General features: G+C 43.0%; 1 protein-coding gene across 1 annotated transcript in view; it reads right to left on the bottom strand.

The window, feature by feature from the left end:
• Positions 1–238: 238 nt before the first annotated feature.
• Positions 239–17,433, bottom strand: part of CLIC4 (CLIC family member 4) — a 49,382-nt gene continuing 32,187 nt past the window's right edge. Inside the window, exons 3-6 of the mRNA XM_035118109.3 lie at positions 16,998–17,123; positions 12,168–12,274; positions 6,743–6,924; positions 239–6,166 (exon numbers count right to left, since the gene is read on the bottom strand). Coding sequence (XP_034974000.1) covers positions 6,002–6,166; positions 6,743–6,924; positions 12,168–12,274; positions 16,998–17,123 — 580 coding nt within the window. The 3' untranslated portion in view covers positions 239–6,001. The remainder of the gene's footprint in view (positions 6,167–6,742; positions 6,925–12,167; positions 12,275–16,997; positions 17,124–17,433) is intronic.

The raw sequence follows: 17,433 nt of genomic DNA, 5'->3' as shown, positions 1-17,433 counted from the left end.
AAAACTATGGTTTTTTTCTTGAAGTGACACACCACCCAAGTTATGCTCAGTTTTTTGGCGAATTTTGACACACCAAGCTGAAAAGGTCACTGGCCTAGTAGCATCTCTCTAGGGTTTCAGACGGGAGTCCTTCCCATTTTAGGATTAAACCTGGCACCTTCTGCATGCAAGGCATGCACTCTACCCCGAGCTATAGCCCCTGCCGCAAAAATCCAGAGAAGAAATAGCCAAGATCATATTAAGTGAAAAATATAAATTTTATTTTTTAAAACAGCTGCCAGCAGTTTGCCAGTATACCTGTAAAAGATATTCCAGGAAAGTGAAGAGAGAAGCATATTACAATATATCATAAGAGATTCCAGGTATCTCTGTACAAATGCCAAATCAATGCCCTGCCCATTCTGGGAATCTGTGCCCCCGCTCACCCAGATGCAACAGTTGAGCAGATAAAACAGGATTTATAACATGTTTTGCTCAGAACAACCTTTTTGGGTATGTTCAAAAGGATAATAAGGAACTTGACTGTATCTAAGCAATTGTGGTTTCAACATGGGACAAAACATCTACCGTTAGTCACAGCTGGGAGGGGACAGTTATTCATTTTTAGCATGAAGAGTTGATATAGCATTGCCTCTTAAAGCAACATTTCATGGAAAGGCAGGTAGGCAGGTGAGTCATAACCAAGGTTCCACAACTCCCCCCCCCCAAAAAAAATTATACATGCTTCAAGCACTAGGGAATGAAGCCAGACCTCAGCTCTCATGTGTAGTCCCCCACTATACATAACACTTTTGGTATGAATTAGACCACCCTTCGTGTGCTACATTTAGACACTGGTAGGCCCTAGAATGGCCAAATTTCTAAGCTGGTTGCTGCTTGTTAATATTTAGCTGTAGCATATAGGCTAGACCAGGTACCCCCAAACTGCGGCCCTCCAGGTGTTTTGACCTACAACTCCCATGATCCCTAGCTAACAGGACCAGTGGCTGGGGAAGATGGGAATTGTAGTCCAAAACATCTGGAGGGCCGAAGTTTGGGGATGCCTGGGCTAGACCAATTTCTGTGGCCCATGACCTTTAGAGACCGATAATATAAACAGAACCAATTTGAGCCTAGTCCACAGAAAATACTTTTGTTACAGAGGCCTGATCTTCAGCTGTGCTGGCTGGGGCTCATGAGAGCTGGAGTCCCACAGAAAGGTCTTGGACGGAGGTGGGGAACCTGAGGTTTGCTTTCCTACCTCTCCGTACCCAGAATGTGGCACACTGGTTCGTGTGCAAGTCAGACAAGTGTAATGGTTTCACAAACGCTCTGCACACTTTTGAGAGAAGTGTTCCACCTGTTCTCTTTGTTCCTCAAGGCTCTGCCTGCTGAGCAAAAGTGACCTTGTTAAAAAGGCATCCCTTGATATATATAAATCATGCAATTTTAATTCTCTGGGTTGTAGCCACCTAAGTGCTACTCAGAGTAGGTCCACTGATGAGTGAGCCCAAATTAATCATGCCCATTCATTTCAATGGGTCTACTCTGATGGAGCATGACTAACACTGCATATAACCCAGAGCTTTTCTTTTAAAAATAAATTCTATTTCACTATAAACAAAATAAGCAGAATGGCCAATTATCTTATACAAAGATGACCCAACAGAGAGCATGTGGACAATGCATCATCCAAAATATTGGAATCCATAGTGTTATGACATCAAAGGGCATAGGATGAGGGCAAAGACTTTTCCTCCTGAATTATGTTTGCCGCAAGGACTTCAGAGCCACCTCAACCCTTCTTGTTACTTGTGAAGCAGAATCCAAGCAGCATTCTGCACTCAGAATAACATTAGATGCAGCCAGTTGGTATGTTCCTCTTCAGTAGGAGTTGCCTCTCGGAGTGGTCCAAGCCAGCAGGCTCTTTCAATGGCACAACTATCCTGTGGCTAACAATAATACATGCACAGAATTTCCCGACACACCAGTTCTGAGATGACTTCAATCATTCTAAAAATTAACACTCCTGCCTATTTTTAGGGCCAAAGTGAGAGAAGCTGTGGCCTTGTTGCTGGACTGCAACTCCCATAATTCTGCACTTTGACTGTGCCCGCTGGGGGTCCTGGGAGCTGGGAATCAAGCAGCATCAAGAGAGCCACAGATTCCACCCTCCACCGCCCGGGTTTAGGCAGAGGTGTGATTCCTCAAATGCTCCTAGACTGACAACTAGAATGGGAATTTAAAACATCTTTGGCTATAGGAGTGGAAAGACATTTTGGAAGTCACATTAATACAGGGGGAACATTTAAGGAATTGCTACAAGGAGCTGCTCTTGCTCACACTTCTGGTTCTCATGCAACTATCATCCCATGCTCAAAAGTCTGAGGATGGTGGGTTAGGGGAATGTCTGAGACAGGCATCCCCAAACTTCGGCCCTCCAGATGTTTTGGACTACAATTCCCATCATCCCTGACCACTGGTCCTCTTAGCTAGGGATTATGGGAGTTGTAGGCCAAAACATCTGGAGGGCCGCAGTTTGGGGGTGCCTGGTCTGAGAATTAGACCTACATTTGCTATTTTGGATGGCTAGAAGCAGAATGTCTGAAATTCTGTTAAGAATGCATATGCACATTAAAAATATGATGTAAGAAACTGGCAAGTGGCAAAATCATTAACTCTTCAGTTTTGTGCAGGTTAGGCAAGTTCCCAAACTATAAATACAGTAGGTACAACACGTGTCTTTCCACATTCCCTTCTCTCCAACCTTGGAAGAATAATTGTTAAGTCAAACTTGGGGTTTTCTCCGTCTTCCAGAAAGATAATCTGCATATGAATGCTACCAATTTCATAGGCTAAACAAAGGTCAGCTAATAGGAATTCCTTTCACATTTTAGTTGCAAAAACGTAACTATAAAAAAAAATTCCCATTTGATGACAGAAGCCCCCATCCACAAACACACACCCATCTCTTTATTCATTCAAGAGGAAAACATAATGCTTTCACTCATGTGGGCTGCTAAAGTTAACCAAATGGTTGATCACTTGCAACCACAAATTATGCACCTTATCTTGTGGGAGAAACTGCCTCTACTACACACCAAGTGGATAACTGGTCACACGAAAGAACATTTATGCACATCAATATTACAGAGAGAGAGAGATGATGCTTCTCTCTAAAATATACCGTACTTCCAAATGACTTCTCTGTTCCAACTTAATAGAATCAAGAGCATAAGATTCAACTGCTGTCTACATTTCAAACCGGAAAGGTTTCGTCAAAGAGTACTAAGGCATAATCAGCACCAAATGATGAAGGTTGTCCTGTGCTGCGGTGTAATTAAAAAAAAAATTGGCAGGCTGCTTCTTCCCTTTTGACTGATACTGTTGGGAGGTGCCGAGTTATTTACTTTCATGACTCATTAAAGGTAAGCTTTCAAATAAACACAATCCACCAAGCACCAGATGGGGAAATAGCAGTTACGTAAGAGGTGGTTATGTGGACAGTGACTTGGCAAGAATTTGAGCTAATCACCCACATCTGATCATCTTTTTCTTCGAATCCCATCTAGTCACACTGGTCATCCTACCATCCAATCTGAAACTTTAAATTTGCCAGGCAAAATGACAACTGGAAGGTAAACAAGTGTGGGCATTAGCAGGACATAAGATCCACCAGGCTGTACAACACGATTCTACCCTTTGGGTACCTTACCCCCCAAATGTTTACACCAAGCCGGTCAACTGACTTAAAGGCACGTGGGCAAAATCAGCAAGAAGAAGAATCTGGAGCAGATTTCGGGCCAGTGAAATTAAACGAAGAGGTAGCAAACATGCTAGGAAAGGTTCTACCTTCTAGTGTTTTGTGTCAAAGCTGCAGGATGCTTTGGGGCCACCCTTAAGCCTAAGACTGGCTTTTGTGAATACTGGCAAAGAGAAAGAAGGCACCACAAAGGCATAGATAACAAATACAAAGCTATTACTGAAATCATGTGTCTACTTATTGGATCAGAAGATCACAACGTATGATTCTTAGATTTTTAAAAAGGAAAACCACAAACCTAAGGCTCTTAACACCAAGTCCCTCACCAAAATGAAATTTTGTACAAATAAAAGGTTCCCTAAACCTCTTCCATGCCCTCACTTATGCTGAGTAAGCCAGGCTGCAATGCTACACACATGTGCTTGGGAATAAACCACACTAAACTCAGTGCAACTTGCTTCTGAGCAAGTACAGTATGCACAGAGTTGGGCTGCAGAAAGTCTGTTAACAGGAGCCCTTATACGTGCTTTTAAAATGTACACTCCAGTGTAAAAGTTACAAAAGGTATGCTGGCAAGAAGACTAGTATTGATTGGCTGGAGTAGTCTTTGATGGCATTTAAAATAAATAGAAAGTTTGCTCCAAGCCTCAAATCCTTGCCTTTCCTTTTATTAAAGAAAACCCAAGTCAGCAACACAAACCGTTGCTTTTACAGTGCTATTCCTTGGTGCTGTTCTAGAAATACACAACTTGGACCTTGAATGTGTTAATGATTGCGGTGTGAAAAAATATAGATCAGGTATATATGCAGCTGTCAGACGTATTGAAGGAAGAAACAAATGAAAGAGGGGCTAAGAACTCCACATTCCACACTTACAAACTACCAAGGAGAGAATCACCAATAGGGAATTATGCACGTAAGGCAAAACAGTTGGTATCTAAAGGCCACTTCCACATATTTAAAAATAAAAAATAGTTATTTGCAGGAGTCTGACATTAGCACAGTGAGAAGAAAGCACCCCTGGCACCCAACCGCAGCATTTCGTGCTAGCAACATAAAAGAGTAGTTACATGTTGAGTAGAAACATCTGGCATATTTAGGCTGCTTGACAGCTCAGGTTTGGAATGATGTTACAAATAAATCCCACATATTGACAAGCCTCCTAGTGCCTTTAAAAAAAGCAACTTGCTATTTTGGCCTTGGATTATTGTGCTTCATCCAATAAAGATGTCTTGCTTTTTGATCCAATCAGTTGGAGACCTGCAGGAAAATGTACTCCCGCACCCCACCCATGCAAGCATATGCAGTGAACCCTTGTCACCTCCAAGAACACAGTTTATTGGGTTCCTGGTGTCTATGGGTCACAGCTTGTGGCATTTGAGCTTGTTGAAATGTGCCCTTTTCCTCATGAGCAGGCAGGCTGCCCAAAGGTTTTGCATGTAGCTCTTTTCAGTGAGGCAGTAAGAGACTTTGGTGCACTGTTCAGACAGACCAGCAGGTACAGTGTTTCAGGAGAGCTCTAGTATGCAACAGCATCTCAAAAATACATAAATAATCCTTAATTCACACCAAGAAGTGGTTCCTAGACAAATCTGAAAATCCCCAAGATGCAATTTGAGATTTAAAGGCCACTTTATATAATCAGAAGCAGCAAGTGGTTAAAAAAAACCCCTTTCCTTAGGCTGAATCACCTAAGTTTGGAGCTGCGGAGGCTGTGTTTGCTCTGCAATGAATAAAATTATGTGCATCAAAATATTCTATTGGAGAAGAGCATGCTGAAGCCATCTCCCCAACAAGCCAAGTGTGTGCAGAAAAGAAGAGAGAAGGTGCCTTCTAATATAGGAAAAGTGTTCAAACTTGCACTCCACTCCCACTACCTGAAATGCTCAATCCAGGAAAAGCTTTACCACTCAGTTCCTTGGACTATGTAAGATGGCTGTCCTACCTAATTGAGACCCAGGATCTGCAGGCCCAGGTAGTAGAAGCAGGGGTCCCACTCAGCAGTTCTGGGCCACGTTCCAGAATTGCTTCGCTGCAACATGAACTGCTGTGCTCAGCTTGCTTATTATAGGATACAAAGCAAGCAAACGCCATAACATTGGTTTGCATTTTTTGAAAGAAAGAAAAAATACCTGGTCTACCCAATGTAACACTGAATAACTGCAAGTACATGCAAAGTAAATCACTATCTTAAAAAGACAAAAGGGGAGCAGTCTGTTAAAAGAAGCCTTTCATTATGAAATGTGTGCGAAACACTGCTTATTTAGTGAGTCTCTTAGCTACATCGCTGTAGGCAATTTCAATCTCTTTGTCTCCAGGACAAGTGTTGGTGAATTCATCACGACCGTAGGCATTTGTCAGGTATCTCCAAATCCCAGTCATTGTCTTGGGAATATCGAAGTTGCGATACTTTTTGGCCACAACCTAGGAGCAAAGAAAGAGAAGAACAGCTGTTTTACAATGTCCAAAGAGAGATGAGACCAGCCCATAATTTTTGTGCTTTGAGACTGCAACCAGAACCACAACATAGCATCAGACTTGTCTGCATGTAAGAATGAGAGGGGAAGCTGCTTAATACCAAGTCAGATTACTTGTCCATCTTGCCTAATACAGGGGAAGGGGTGGAGCTCAGTGGTAAAAGCAGAGGTAGAGTGGTAGATCCCAGGTTCAATCCTAGGCATTTCCATGTAATGCTAGGAGAGACTGAAATCCTGGACAGCAGCTGCCAATCAGTGTAGGCAATATTGAGCTAGATGGGCCAATGATTTGACACAGTGTAAGACAGGGATTGAACCTGCAACCTTCTGCAGGCAACTTGGGTATGCCCCCTTCCCTGTAAAATGAATAGGAAGCTTAGCATCAGTGGCAACTTGTAGGTGTGCAGGCACCCGATAGAATTTCCCAAAGGCCATTTGCCACTACAGGAAATTATCACATTCAATTGAGTCAAGCGCCAAATGCGTGCATATGTAAACTAGCCCTCAAGGTAGTTCCACCCACCTTGACAATATGTAGTTTGGGCAACAAGTTGCAGTCTGCTAGCGTCATCTCATCACCATCCAGAAACTTGCGGGTGGAAGCTGCGATATCCTCCATGCTATTCTCATCGATCTCATCAGGGAGAGGTGTATTCAGGTACTCATCCAACTTCTGCAGAGTTTTCAGAAGGCCTCTCTCCAAGGCTGGAAGAGTTAGCCAGTGAAGAAGGAAGAAGGAAAGCCAATGGTGCTGGATAAATCAATCCCCAAAGGAAACAGCGCCAAGCAATCTACGGTATTAATCACCCACCAAGCAAAAAATGGAGAATCTGTTATTTTGGGGTGCCGTTTAGAATGTGGCCCTTTCAGCCCGGATGACGCACTCAATTTCAGCTTAAGCGCCATTACTGTTGCATATTAGTTCTTGAAGTAACAGCAGAGGGCAGTCTTCACCAACATTTCTCTCCTTAAAGGAAAGAGAGCTTTGCCCCGCCTGTTTGAAAGGCCATAAAAAGAATGTAGGGTTGGAGAAGTATTTACATAACCCTGCAAAAAGAGGATATCAGCAATGTTCCTTCTCCAAGACAATCCAAGCAATGACTTCTAAACTTTAGAATGTCAAAAGAAAACCCTGTGTCTACAAGTACTAATGAATCAAAGTAATGAAGGCTTTGTTGCTTCTACAGGCTAGGGCAATCAAGATTTTACACCCTTAAGCTCTGCCTCCACTGAACCCAGGAAGGTCTGCAAGATGTAGAAAAAGCAAACCCCAGATCTGATTTCATAGTGGGAGCAATGTGCCATCGAGTAAAGTTGCTCTGACAGCATTGAGATGGATTCCAACTAACCTCTGCACATCTTGCCCTTAGCCTGGAATGAGAACTATGAGCCATTCTGTGGGATCGTCTGCTTTGAAATTCTCCCATCTACTGCATGCATTCTGTATTAGCCACAACAGTGTCGTTTCCAGTTTTGAGCCAATGCTGATGTAAGTTTGACTTCAAGACAATGGCTCCCACCCAGAAACTCCACAGGAGTAGCCTTTTCCTCCCCCTCCCCACTCAATATATTCTATGAGTAGGAGAATCCGTGGAGCATTTGGTGCAAAACTCCTCTGGGTGTGTGCAATACTCCCTCCACCTGCTCCAATTCAGAAGAGAAACAGCCATTGGGCATGCAAGCTGCAGGACACTACTTGGCAGAACAGTGAAGAAACAGGCCAGCTTATAGTCAAAGCAAATTCATCTGAATCCAAGTGAAGTAGAGAGTCAGTAGAGGGTTGCAGTACCCAAAGACTACTCCACAGAATTCTGGAAATTAACCTACTTGGACCTGTGCCTCCATCTTGCCTTCCAACTAATGTGTAGCTGTATCTGTTTCCCAGAGCTCAATGCCATTTTCAGTAATCATGACTATGTGTATGCTGCAATTCCATGCAAGTCCAGAAAAGCCACAGAATGAGATACTTGCTGCAAAATTTTAAAAATAATCTCTAATGAAAAATAAATTTCTAGCCCTTGTGGTTGTGAAGAGAAGACTTGAAAGGGATTGCCAGTGGGTGGGACTTCAGTGCCTATACAGCTCCTCCCCCATGACTACAGAAGCGGAATTATGCAGAATAAAACGCAGATCACAAAATACAGATAGCTAAACTGTAGAATACTGATCTTCAGCACAGGGCATACATGAGCTGGGACTATTTGATATATTCAGGGTTAAAGGTGAGCCTGAGACAATCCTCATCAGTAGCTCAACCTTGCAAATGACTTAAGCAATAACCTACATGGCCAATCCACCCCTAAGCACAATATTTTACAGGCCACAAAGGAAAAAAGCAGCTAGAAAGTTAACAGAAACTGTAACCGAGTACAAAAGCCACCAGAAAAATGCACCATGGAAAAGATACTGCTGTCAATATTGTTTCCTTACAATGAGCTGCTGTATGAGGTCCCTGTGGCAAAAGGTCGCCTAGCAACCACAGATTTCTCATTTACTAACAGGGAACATAATCCAAGGTCTATAGGTCTGTGGATTCAGTTTAAGTGCCATTTTTAGACCACCAAGGGTAGCACAGTGTTTGATACAAGAGGGGAAATTGGCAGAGCTTTCAGAGAAAATGCCAACAGTAGGTACATCAGGCAATAAAAATTATGAGTATAGAATTTTTCAGCCAACTCACTAATTATTGGTGGGGAGCTGAAGCTAGAAAAATTCCAGATTTCCACAAGAGTCACAAAGAACAGATTTGAGCTAAAATACGGACGGGGAACCTGGATCCCTTCAGATGTTGTTGGACTCCAGCTCCCTTCATCCCCAGCCACTGGATATGCAGGCAGGGGTTGATGGGAGCTGGAGTCCAGCATCATGAAGAGTGTATGATGTTTCCCTGAGTTAAAGGAAAGTAGATTTGGCTGGAAACAGGAAAGATTTCCTAAATGATGGAAAACTGGCCCTTAGAAAAATCTGACTGGGGGTATTCATCATAGCTACATTTTTTTCAAAATCTGCTTCCTGGTGTAGATCATAGCATCCCTAAGAACCTCAGCTTTTCTAGTCTAGTGCCTTGCCCAACTCCTACACATGGCTACTGCTTAGCGTCTTTCAGATTCAATTGCTCACCTCTCTCTTTACAATCAGAGGATTGGTCTACTACAGTAAACACAATCCAAGAAGCTTGTGGCACATTAAAGAAACTTGTTTTGGCATGAGCTTTTGTGGACCAGTGTCCACTTCATCCAATGCAAAAAATGTTATCTTCAATTGACAAATACACCTACATATAAAGTAAAGCTGTGGACAGTGGGGGCACATGGCCATGAAAAAAATAGAGCAGCAGAAACAGAGATACACATGAATACATAAGACTAAGCAAGTGGGTACACATATGAACACATTTTACAGCCTACTGAGCTTGAATTTCAATACAGTGGTACCTCGGTTGGTACCAATTGGTTCCGGAAGTCTGTACTTAACCTGAAGCGTACTTAACCTGAAGCGAACTTTCCCACTGAAAGTAATGGAAAGTGGATTAATCCGTTCCAGATGGGTCCGCAGAGTACTTAAACTGAAAGTACTCAAACCGAAGCGTACTTAAACTGAGGTATGATTGTATTTCCTTCTACATCTGTGCATATTTGCTTGCAGGCAAACTGAACATTTCTTATGTGCATCTGATGAAAGGGATTCAAGTACACTTAAGGTTGTATCACTATAAATCCACTTGTCTTTAAAAAGGTGCAACAAGACATTAACTGTCTGAACCAATACTGCAAATGGATGTGCACATGTTCTAGATGACTTATCAAATTATAATCTAGCCATCTTTTTTAAATTCACGATCAAGATAAGCCAAAGGGCTGGAAAAAACAAGACCTGCTTCCTCTCTTTTAAGACACACTTTGTGTGATGTGCAACTTTTAACCTACAGAAAAAGATTGCAAACACAGGAACTTAGTTATGCAGTAGCAGATTCTATGGAATTGGCTTCTTTGATACTCACTCAGAAGCAGTTCCATGCTTCATGTCTGTACAATTTCACTTTAATGTGGGTTTCCTCTCCACACCCCTAGCCAAATAATCATCCTGGAGAGCAGTTCCAGCAGAAAGAGCCAGCATGAGCCCAATATATAGCTATCAAGAGCTGGCCAAAGGCACTTATGGTGCAAAATTCAAACAAAAGTCAGAGAGGCAACAACTCCAATTCCATGCAAACATAAGTTGCTAGCTTTTGATGAGCATGTGCTGTTGAAAACAAATAGATGTGAATGACAGTCCTGAGGATAAATAGTTGCTCTTAGAATGCAACAGCATAAGGGCTGTTAAGCATAAGCAAGGTGATTGCACAAACAATTTTATGATTAACTTTAACGGGCCACTGTTGTCAGCAGAACTTCAAAAATCTCATGAGGCACATGCACACAGCTGGCACATCTTTTAAATGTGAAAAGCCCGGAACTTCAAATCAAGGGATAGAGAGAGGAAACAGCTGGGCCTTTGCTCAAAAGGTGTGAGTCAGTTCCAAGGACCACAATGTATTTTCCAGATGAGCGAAAGACAGAAGCCATGGAAGGACAATCCTTAGGCATAATGAGAAAGGAAGCATTTCAAGGATAAATATTAGGGCTGAGGAAACTTACTGAAATTAATGTCCTTCAGTGGTTCTACTCTGAATAGGACTAGCACTGGCTACAAGCCTTAGCCTTTAAAATAAGAAGCAACTGTTTGCTCACGACTACACAAACTGGGTGTGTCAGTTTTGCTGACTGAGAAAAGGGCCATGTACAAAAACCACAAAGCTCAACATTTCACAGGGTCCTATAGAACTTCATTCATTTCAATAGGGCTTGCACCTATTGTTTTTTGGGGTGGTGCCCCATGTATGAATCAAATGAAGTTTACCATTTAGCAGCCTCCAATGGCACCCAGAATCTGCCTCCATGAGATGATATATGCTTCCCCTTGTCTCTGGCTACAAAAGTACATTCACACAGGTCTCATCCTACCAGGCAAGAGGGCCAGCTTTTACTTGATGCCTCAGACCAAAGATCAATATAGAAAGTGCTGACTCCAGATTGGCCAGATTTAGGAAGAGAGCTGGAATAGGCTGCATGAGCTATACCTTGTTTGCTTCCAAACATGAGGGCAGAAGGGCCTTGTTCTACAGCTCACCTGCTGCTCAGAAGTCCAACAATGCTCTTGAACACAGTCTCGACAGGGCAGCCATACAGATGTTGGTCCCATTGCCATTAATGAAGTGGAATCGCCCACTTTAGCCCCTTGAGGTGTAGAATAGGGCAGGAAAGCCTGTGGCTCTCCAGATGTTGCAGGTTACAAATCCTATCCCTCCCGATTTGGATTATGCTGGCTGGGTTTGATGGGAATTTGAGTCCAATAATATCTGGGGGGACCAGACTTTCCACGCCTGGTCCAGAAGCCTTTAAAAGCCTCAGTAAGCCTTCTATTCAAATGCATGCATCAAAAGACCAACAACACTGTCCCCTACTCCATTTTCTTTTAAATTTGCTGAAATGCTAGTTCAGAAAAAGACAATTTGAAGTGGACATGTGCCAGGGGGTTAAACTCTGTCTGATTACTGCATGTTCTCTGCTACCAGTCACTTTTTTTCCTTTGCAGAGTTGTAAACACGCATTTGAAAGCTTATGGTGGCAACAGGGGTGGAGGTGGGAGCAGTATGGGTAATTTGGAACACAAAAGGCACAGGAAAAAGATGAGCACCTTCTGTTCCTCACTTCTCTGCTACTGCAGAAGCAGTTCTAAGGAAAGATAATCAAAGCTTCGCTGAATGTATTGCAAAACATGACGATAACACTTAAAGGCAGCCTGTGTTTGGGAGAAACCTCTACTTGGGCAAGCTAAGAAACTGAAGGGGGAGATGGATAGCAAAGAGAGCTAATGCCACATAACACATTCAAAAATAGATTCCGTACCTTCATTTGCTTCTGGCCTGGAATTCTTGATAAATGCAGAAAATTTAGCAAAGATGTCCATTCCAGCAGTGTTTGATTCTGGATGTTTTGGTGAAAGCTTTGTGTACCTGAAGAGAAACATATATTTGTATCTGTTGGCATCTGTTTGCATCATCGCTTTGTAGCTATTTAATTTATCCTTCCTGCAAGTTGGGAAGAGCACAGTGGCAGCATAACTACGACCTGATAGAAACATAATGCTCCAGTGCTCTTCCCAGAGCACATGGGAGAGAGTTCCATCTGCCTGAACTCACAGGAGTCATTCATTCAGTGTCAGAGGCCATCTGAAATTTTGCCAAAGCAAGCAGTGGCCAATTACATTACGCAAGAAGTGTGGTGGCTTAGAAATGCTGCTTTACCCTCGTAATGAATTCCACAGATTTGCAGAGTTGGCACATGGAGCTCTGCCCTCCCCTGAGAAATACTTAAATGGATGCAACTTTTAAAAATACGTTGCTACCTGAGCAGCAAACCGTTTAGAATTTTGTCCAAGTACCAGATCTGCCCATATTTTTGACAAGCCTTCAGAAACATGTTTAGCGCTGAAGTTACTGTATATTCCAGAAAGTCCCAATATGCATATAATGATACAATTTCAGTATTTCTTCCATTAAAAAGGGGGATAACCCCTTGCTCAACTCACCTTGGAATAAATATGGATACAGCTAAAATTCTGATTTAAGCTAGTTGTGAAACAGTGACTGATTTCTAAAAAGCTATCAACCAGGACACTGAATACCCACCTTGACATCCTAGGGTCCACTCATTTTAGCTGGCACTCACAACCAGTCACAGTTTGTGATCGCCACCTGGGCTTGTGGTGAGCTTTGAAGGTGTGCCAACAACTCTAATGCCCAGCGTGACTGGGAGAGCAAATTCTTTCCCTTCTCTCCTAGCAATCAGGCTATGAAAGCACTGAGCCACAGAGGTGCTGGGGAGCCTCAAAGCTCTGCAAGATGTCACTGGCACTGTGCCACTTAAGAGACACAAGGTCTGAGAGACACCCTCCTCCCTCCCTCCCATGAGCCAGGAGAAAGCATCTCATTGCTTTCAAAGTCTGTCCAAAGTTCAGCATGAGGACAGAAATCCCAGGGGATTTCTCCAGAATTAAAGAAGAAGATACCAGTTGCAGGCAAATTTGCGGGCCATGTTGGAAAAGAAAAATACAGTGAACTGGTTACTAGTCTGTATGGAAACTACTGCATTTCACCTTATGAAATTCAAATAGAACAAGAACACCCCTACGTACTCTTAAGGAGTTTGCAAATGTTAAGGAAAATTATTGTGGAAAACAAGGCTTTAAACTAAGAAGACAGACTTGGTTTTATCCCAAGTATCGGCAATATCAGTAATGCCAACTTCATGTTGAGTTTTAAGATGGCAATCGCTGGTAATCATCAATCCCCTTTGGTCTCTCCTTTTTGTTGTTGTTGTTTAGTCGTTTAGTCGTGTCCGACTCTTCGTGACCCCATGGACCATAGCACGCCAGGCACTCCTGTCTTGCACTGCCTCCCGCAGTTTGGTCAAACTCATGTTCGTAGCTTCGAGAACACTGTCCAACCATCTCGTCCTCTGTCGTCCCCTTCTCCTAGTGCCCTCAATCTTTCCCAACATCAGGGTCTTTTCCAAGGATTCTTCTCTTCTCATGAGGTGGCCAAAGTATTGGAGCCTCAGCTTCACGATCTGTCCTTCCAGGGAGCACTCAGGGCTGATTTCCTTAAGAATGGATAGGTTTGATCTTCTTGCAGTCCATGGGACTCTCAAGAGTCTCCTCCAGCACCATAATTCAAAAGCATCAATTCTTCGGCGATCAGCCTTCTTTATGGTCCAGCTCTCACTTCCATACATCACTACTGGGAAAACCATAGCTTTAACTATACGGACCTTTGTCGGCAAGGTGATCTCTCTGCTTTTTAAGATGCTGTCTAGGTTTGTCATTGCTTTTCTCCCAAGAAGCAGGCGTCTTTTAATTTCGTGACTGCTGTCACCATCTGCAGTGATCAAGGAGCCCAAGAAAGTAAAATCTCTCACTGCCTCCATTTCTTCCCCTTCTATTTGCCAGGAGGTGATGGGACCAGTGGCCATGATCTTGGTTTTTTTGATGTTGAGCTTCAGACCATATTTGGCGCTCTCCTCTTTCACCCTCATTAAAAGGTTCTTTAATTCCTCCTCGCTTTCTGCCATCAAGGTTGTGTCATCTGCATATCTGAGGTTGTTGATATTTCTTCCGGCAATCTTAATTCCGGTTTGGGATTCATCTAGTCCAGCCTTTCGCATGATGAATTCTGCATATAAGTTAAATAAGCAGGGAGACAATATACAACCTTGTCGTACTCCTTTCCCAATTTTGAACCACTCAGTTGTTCCATATCCAGTTCTAACTGTAGCTTCTTGTCCCACATAAAGATTTCTCAGGAGACAGATGAGGTGATCAGGCACTCCCATTTCTTTAAGAACTTGCCATAGTTTGCTGTGGTCGACACAGTCAAAGGCTTTTGCATAGTCAATGAAGCAGAAGTAGACGTTTTTCTGGAACTCTCTAGCTTTCTCCATAATCCAGCGCATGTTTACTATTTGGTCTCTGGTTCCTCTGCCCTTTCGAAATCCAGCTTGCACTTCTGGGAGTTCTCGGTCCACATACTGCCTAAGCCTGCCTTGTAGAATTTTAAGCATAACCTTGCTAGCGTGTGAAATGAGCGCAATTGTGCGGTAGTTGCAGCATTCTTTGGCACTGCCCTTCTTTGGAATTGGGATGTAGACTGATCTTCTCCAATCCTCTGGCCATTGCTGAGTTTTCCAAACTTGCTGGCATATTGGGTGTAGCACCTTAACAGCATCATCTTTTAAAATTTTAAATAGTTCAGCTGGAATATCATCACTTCCACTGGCCTTGTTATTAGCAGTGCTTTCTAAGGCCCATTTGACTTCACTCTCCAAGATGTCTGGCTCAAGGTCAGCAACCACACTACCTGGGGTGTACGAGACCTCCATATCTTTCTGGTATAATTCCTCTGTGTATTCTTGCCACCTCTTCTTGATGTCTTCTGCTTCTGTTAGGTCCTTACCACTTTTGTCCTTGATTATGGTAATCTTTGTACGAAATTTTCCTTTCATGTCTCCAATTTTCTTGAACAGATCTCTGGTTTTCCCCATTCTATTGTTTTCCTCTATTTCTTTGCATTGCTCATTTAAGAAGACCCTCTTGTCTCTCCTTGCTGTTTTTTTGGAAATCTGCATTCAGTTTCCTGTATCTTTCCCTTTCTCCCTTGCATTTTGCTTGCCTCCTCTCCTCCGCTATTTGTAAGGCCTCGTTGGACAGCCATTTTGCTTTCTTGCATTTCCTTTTCCTTGGGATGGTTTTCGTTGCTGCCTCCTGTATAATGTTACGAGCCTCCATCCATAGTTCTTCAAGCACTCTGTCCACCAAATCTAAATCCTTAAACCTGTTCCTCACTTCCACTGTGTATTCATAAGGGATTTGATTCAGATTGTATCTTACTGGCCCAGTGGTTTTTCCTACTTTCTTCAGTTTAAGCTGGAATTTTGCTATAAGAAGCTGATGATCTGAGTTACAGTCAGCTCCAGGTCTTGTTTTTGCTGACTGTATAGAGCTTCTCCATCTTTGGCTGCAGAGAATATAATCAATCTGATAAGTGAATAAAGACACAAAGACTCTTTTCTGTTCAGACCTGCTTGCCACTCTGTTGCGTTTAATAATTTTCAGGTCATAGAAATGCTTAACCAAGCATTCCGGGTCTGATCCTCGCTCACCCTAGCAGGAAAGAGCAATGCCAAGAGTGCAATAGCCCAAAGGTTTGGTGAGAAGTTCGATGGGAAGGAAGAAAAGGGGGAGGGTCAAGGCAACGGAGAAGCTGACTGGTATGGCTGCACGACCTGCTTGGCTGAAGTAAACCCCACGGTCACTTCCAGCATACCATGTTGCTCCATGAAAACCTTAACTTCTTGTGTCACAAAGTTTATCTTAGAATTCCCTAAGAAGGACATATGGCACATTTACTAATATATATGGAATTAATTTGTTGTTGTTTTTGAAGCTTAGGGTTTTGTTTCCCACTTAAAGTTATGAAACTGGACCATTAATAAGCATACCGTATCTACAGAACCAGTGTGGTGTAGTGGTTAAGAGTGCTGGGCTCAGACCTGGAATGCTAGGGTTCAAATCCCTCCTGTAAAGCACACTGGGTGATCTTGGGCCAGTATCTCAGCCTCACCTACTTCACAGGGTTGTTGCAAAGACAAAATGGGAAGGAATGGAACCTTGAGCTCCTTGGAGAAGTTGTGATATAAATGTAATAAATAAATTAATTAATAAAACTATGGACCAAAATGGCTTTGCCAAGGAGACTGTACAGAGAAAGTCTAACTTCATAATAAGAAAATACCTTGCTTAAAGTTCCTCCTGTTCCTTCAACAGAGGAGACAGGAAGACATTCTGCCAGTGTCACCTGAGACGTCACAATTGCTAGAATTCTCTTTGTACTACCATGCTTTTAATGGCTGAATGGCAATGTGGGTTAGAAATTGGAAATCCTATGCATTTCGCCTCTGTTGCACAAAGATACCACAGATACAGCTTCAATAGGGTAGGAAAACCTTTTTGGTCCTAAGCCTGTAATAAAGGACAGCTGCCATCTCTTACTGCTGATAAAGTAAGCTTGTATGACGAGTACATGGCAATATAGAGCGATACCATCCTGAGAATTGGCAGAGACTACCACCACCAAAACATCTTTCTGCAATACATCTCCCCGCCTCCTTAGCGACACTTACTTGGGTGGGCAGAGGACATCTTCAAGAAACTCTTCAATCTTGTTCACGTCCGTCTTCACCTCACTGTTAAATGTTATGAAGGGCGGGTGAGTCCCCGGTGCCAAGTTCTGAAGGTCTGCAGGTTTCCTGCAAGAGTATAGTTGTCTACATTAAAACTTTCAGTATGTTGAGCAATTCCGGCAGGGTCATGGTTAGTGCTATCACCCTTATCAAGAACATAAGAGCCTGCTGAATCAGGCCAGTGGGCCATCTAGTACAGCTTTCCTGTTCTTGCAGTTGCAAACCAGCTACCTATAGGAAGCACACGCAAGCAAGATCTGAGCACAACAGCACTCTCCCCTCCTGTGGCTTCAAGGCACTGACATTCAGAAGAATTACTGCCTCCGGCCATTGAGGCAGAGCACTGCCATCCTGGCTACTGGCTACTGGTAGCCTT

Source organism: Zootoca vivipara, chromosome 6, assembly GCF_965207765.1.
Source record: "Zootoca vivipara chromosome 6, rZooViv2.hap1.1, whole genome shotgun sequence".
In the NCBI taxonomy this organism is placed as follows: domain Eukaryota; kingdom Metazoa; phylum Chordata; class Lepidosauria; order Squamata; family Lacertidae; genus Zootoca; species Zootoca vivipara.
Note: the sequence above shows the minus strand (reverse complement) of the source record. Positions and strands in the feature narration are given on the sequence as shown.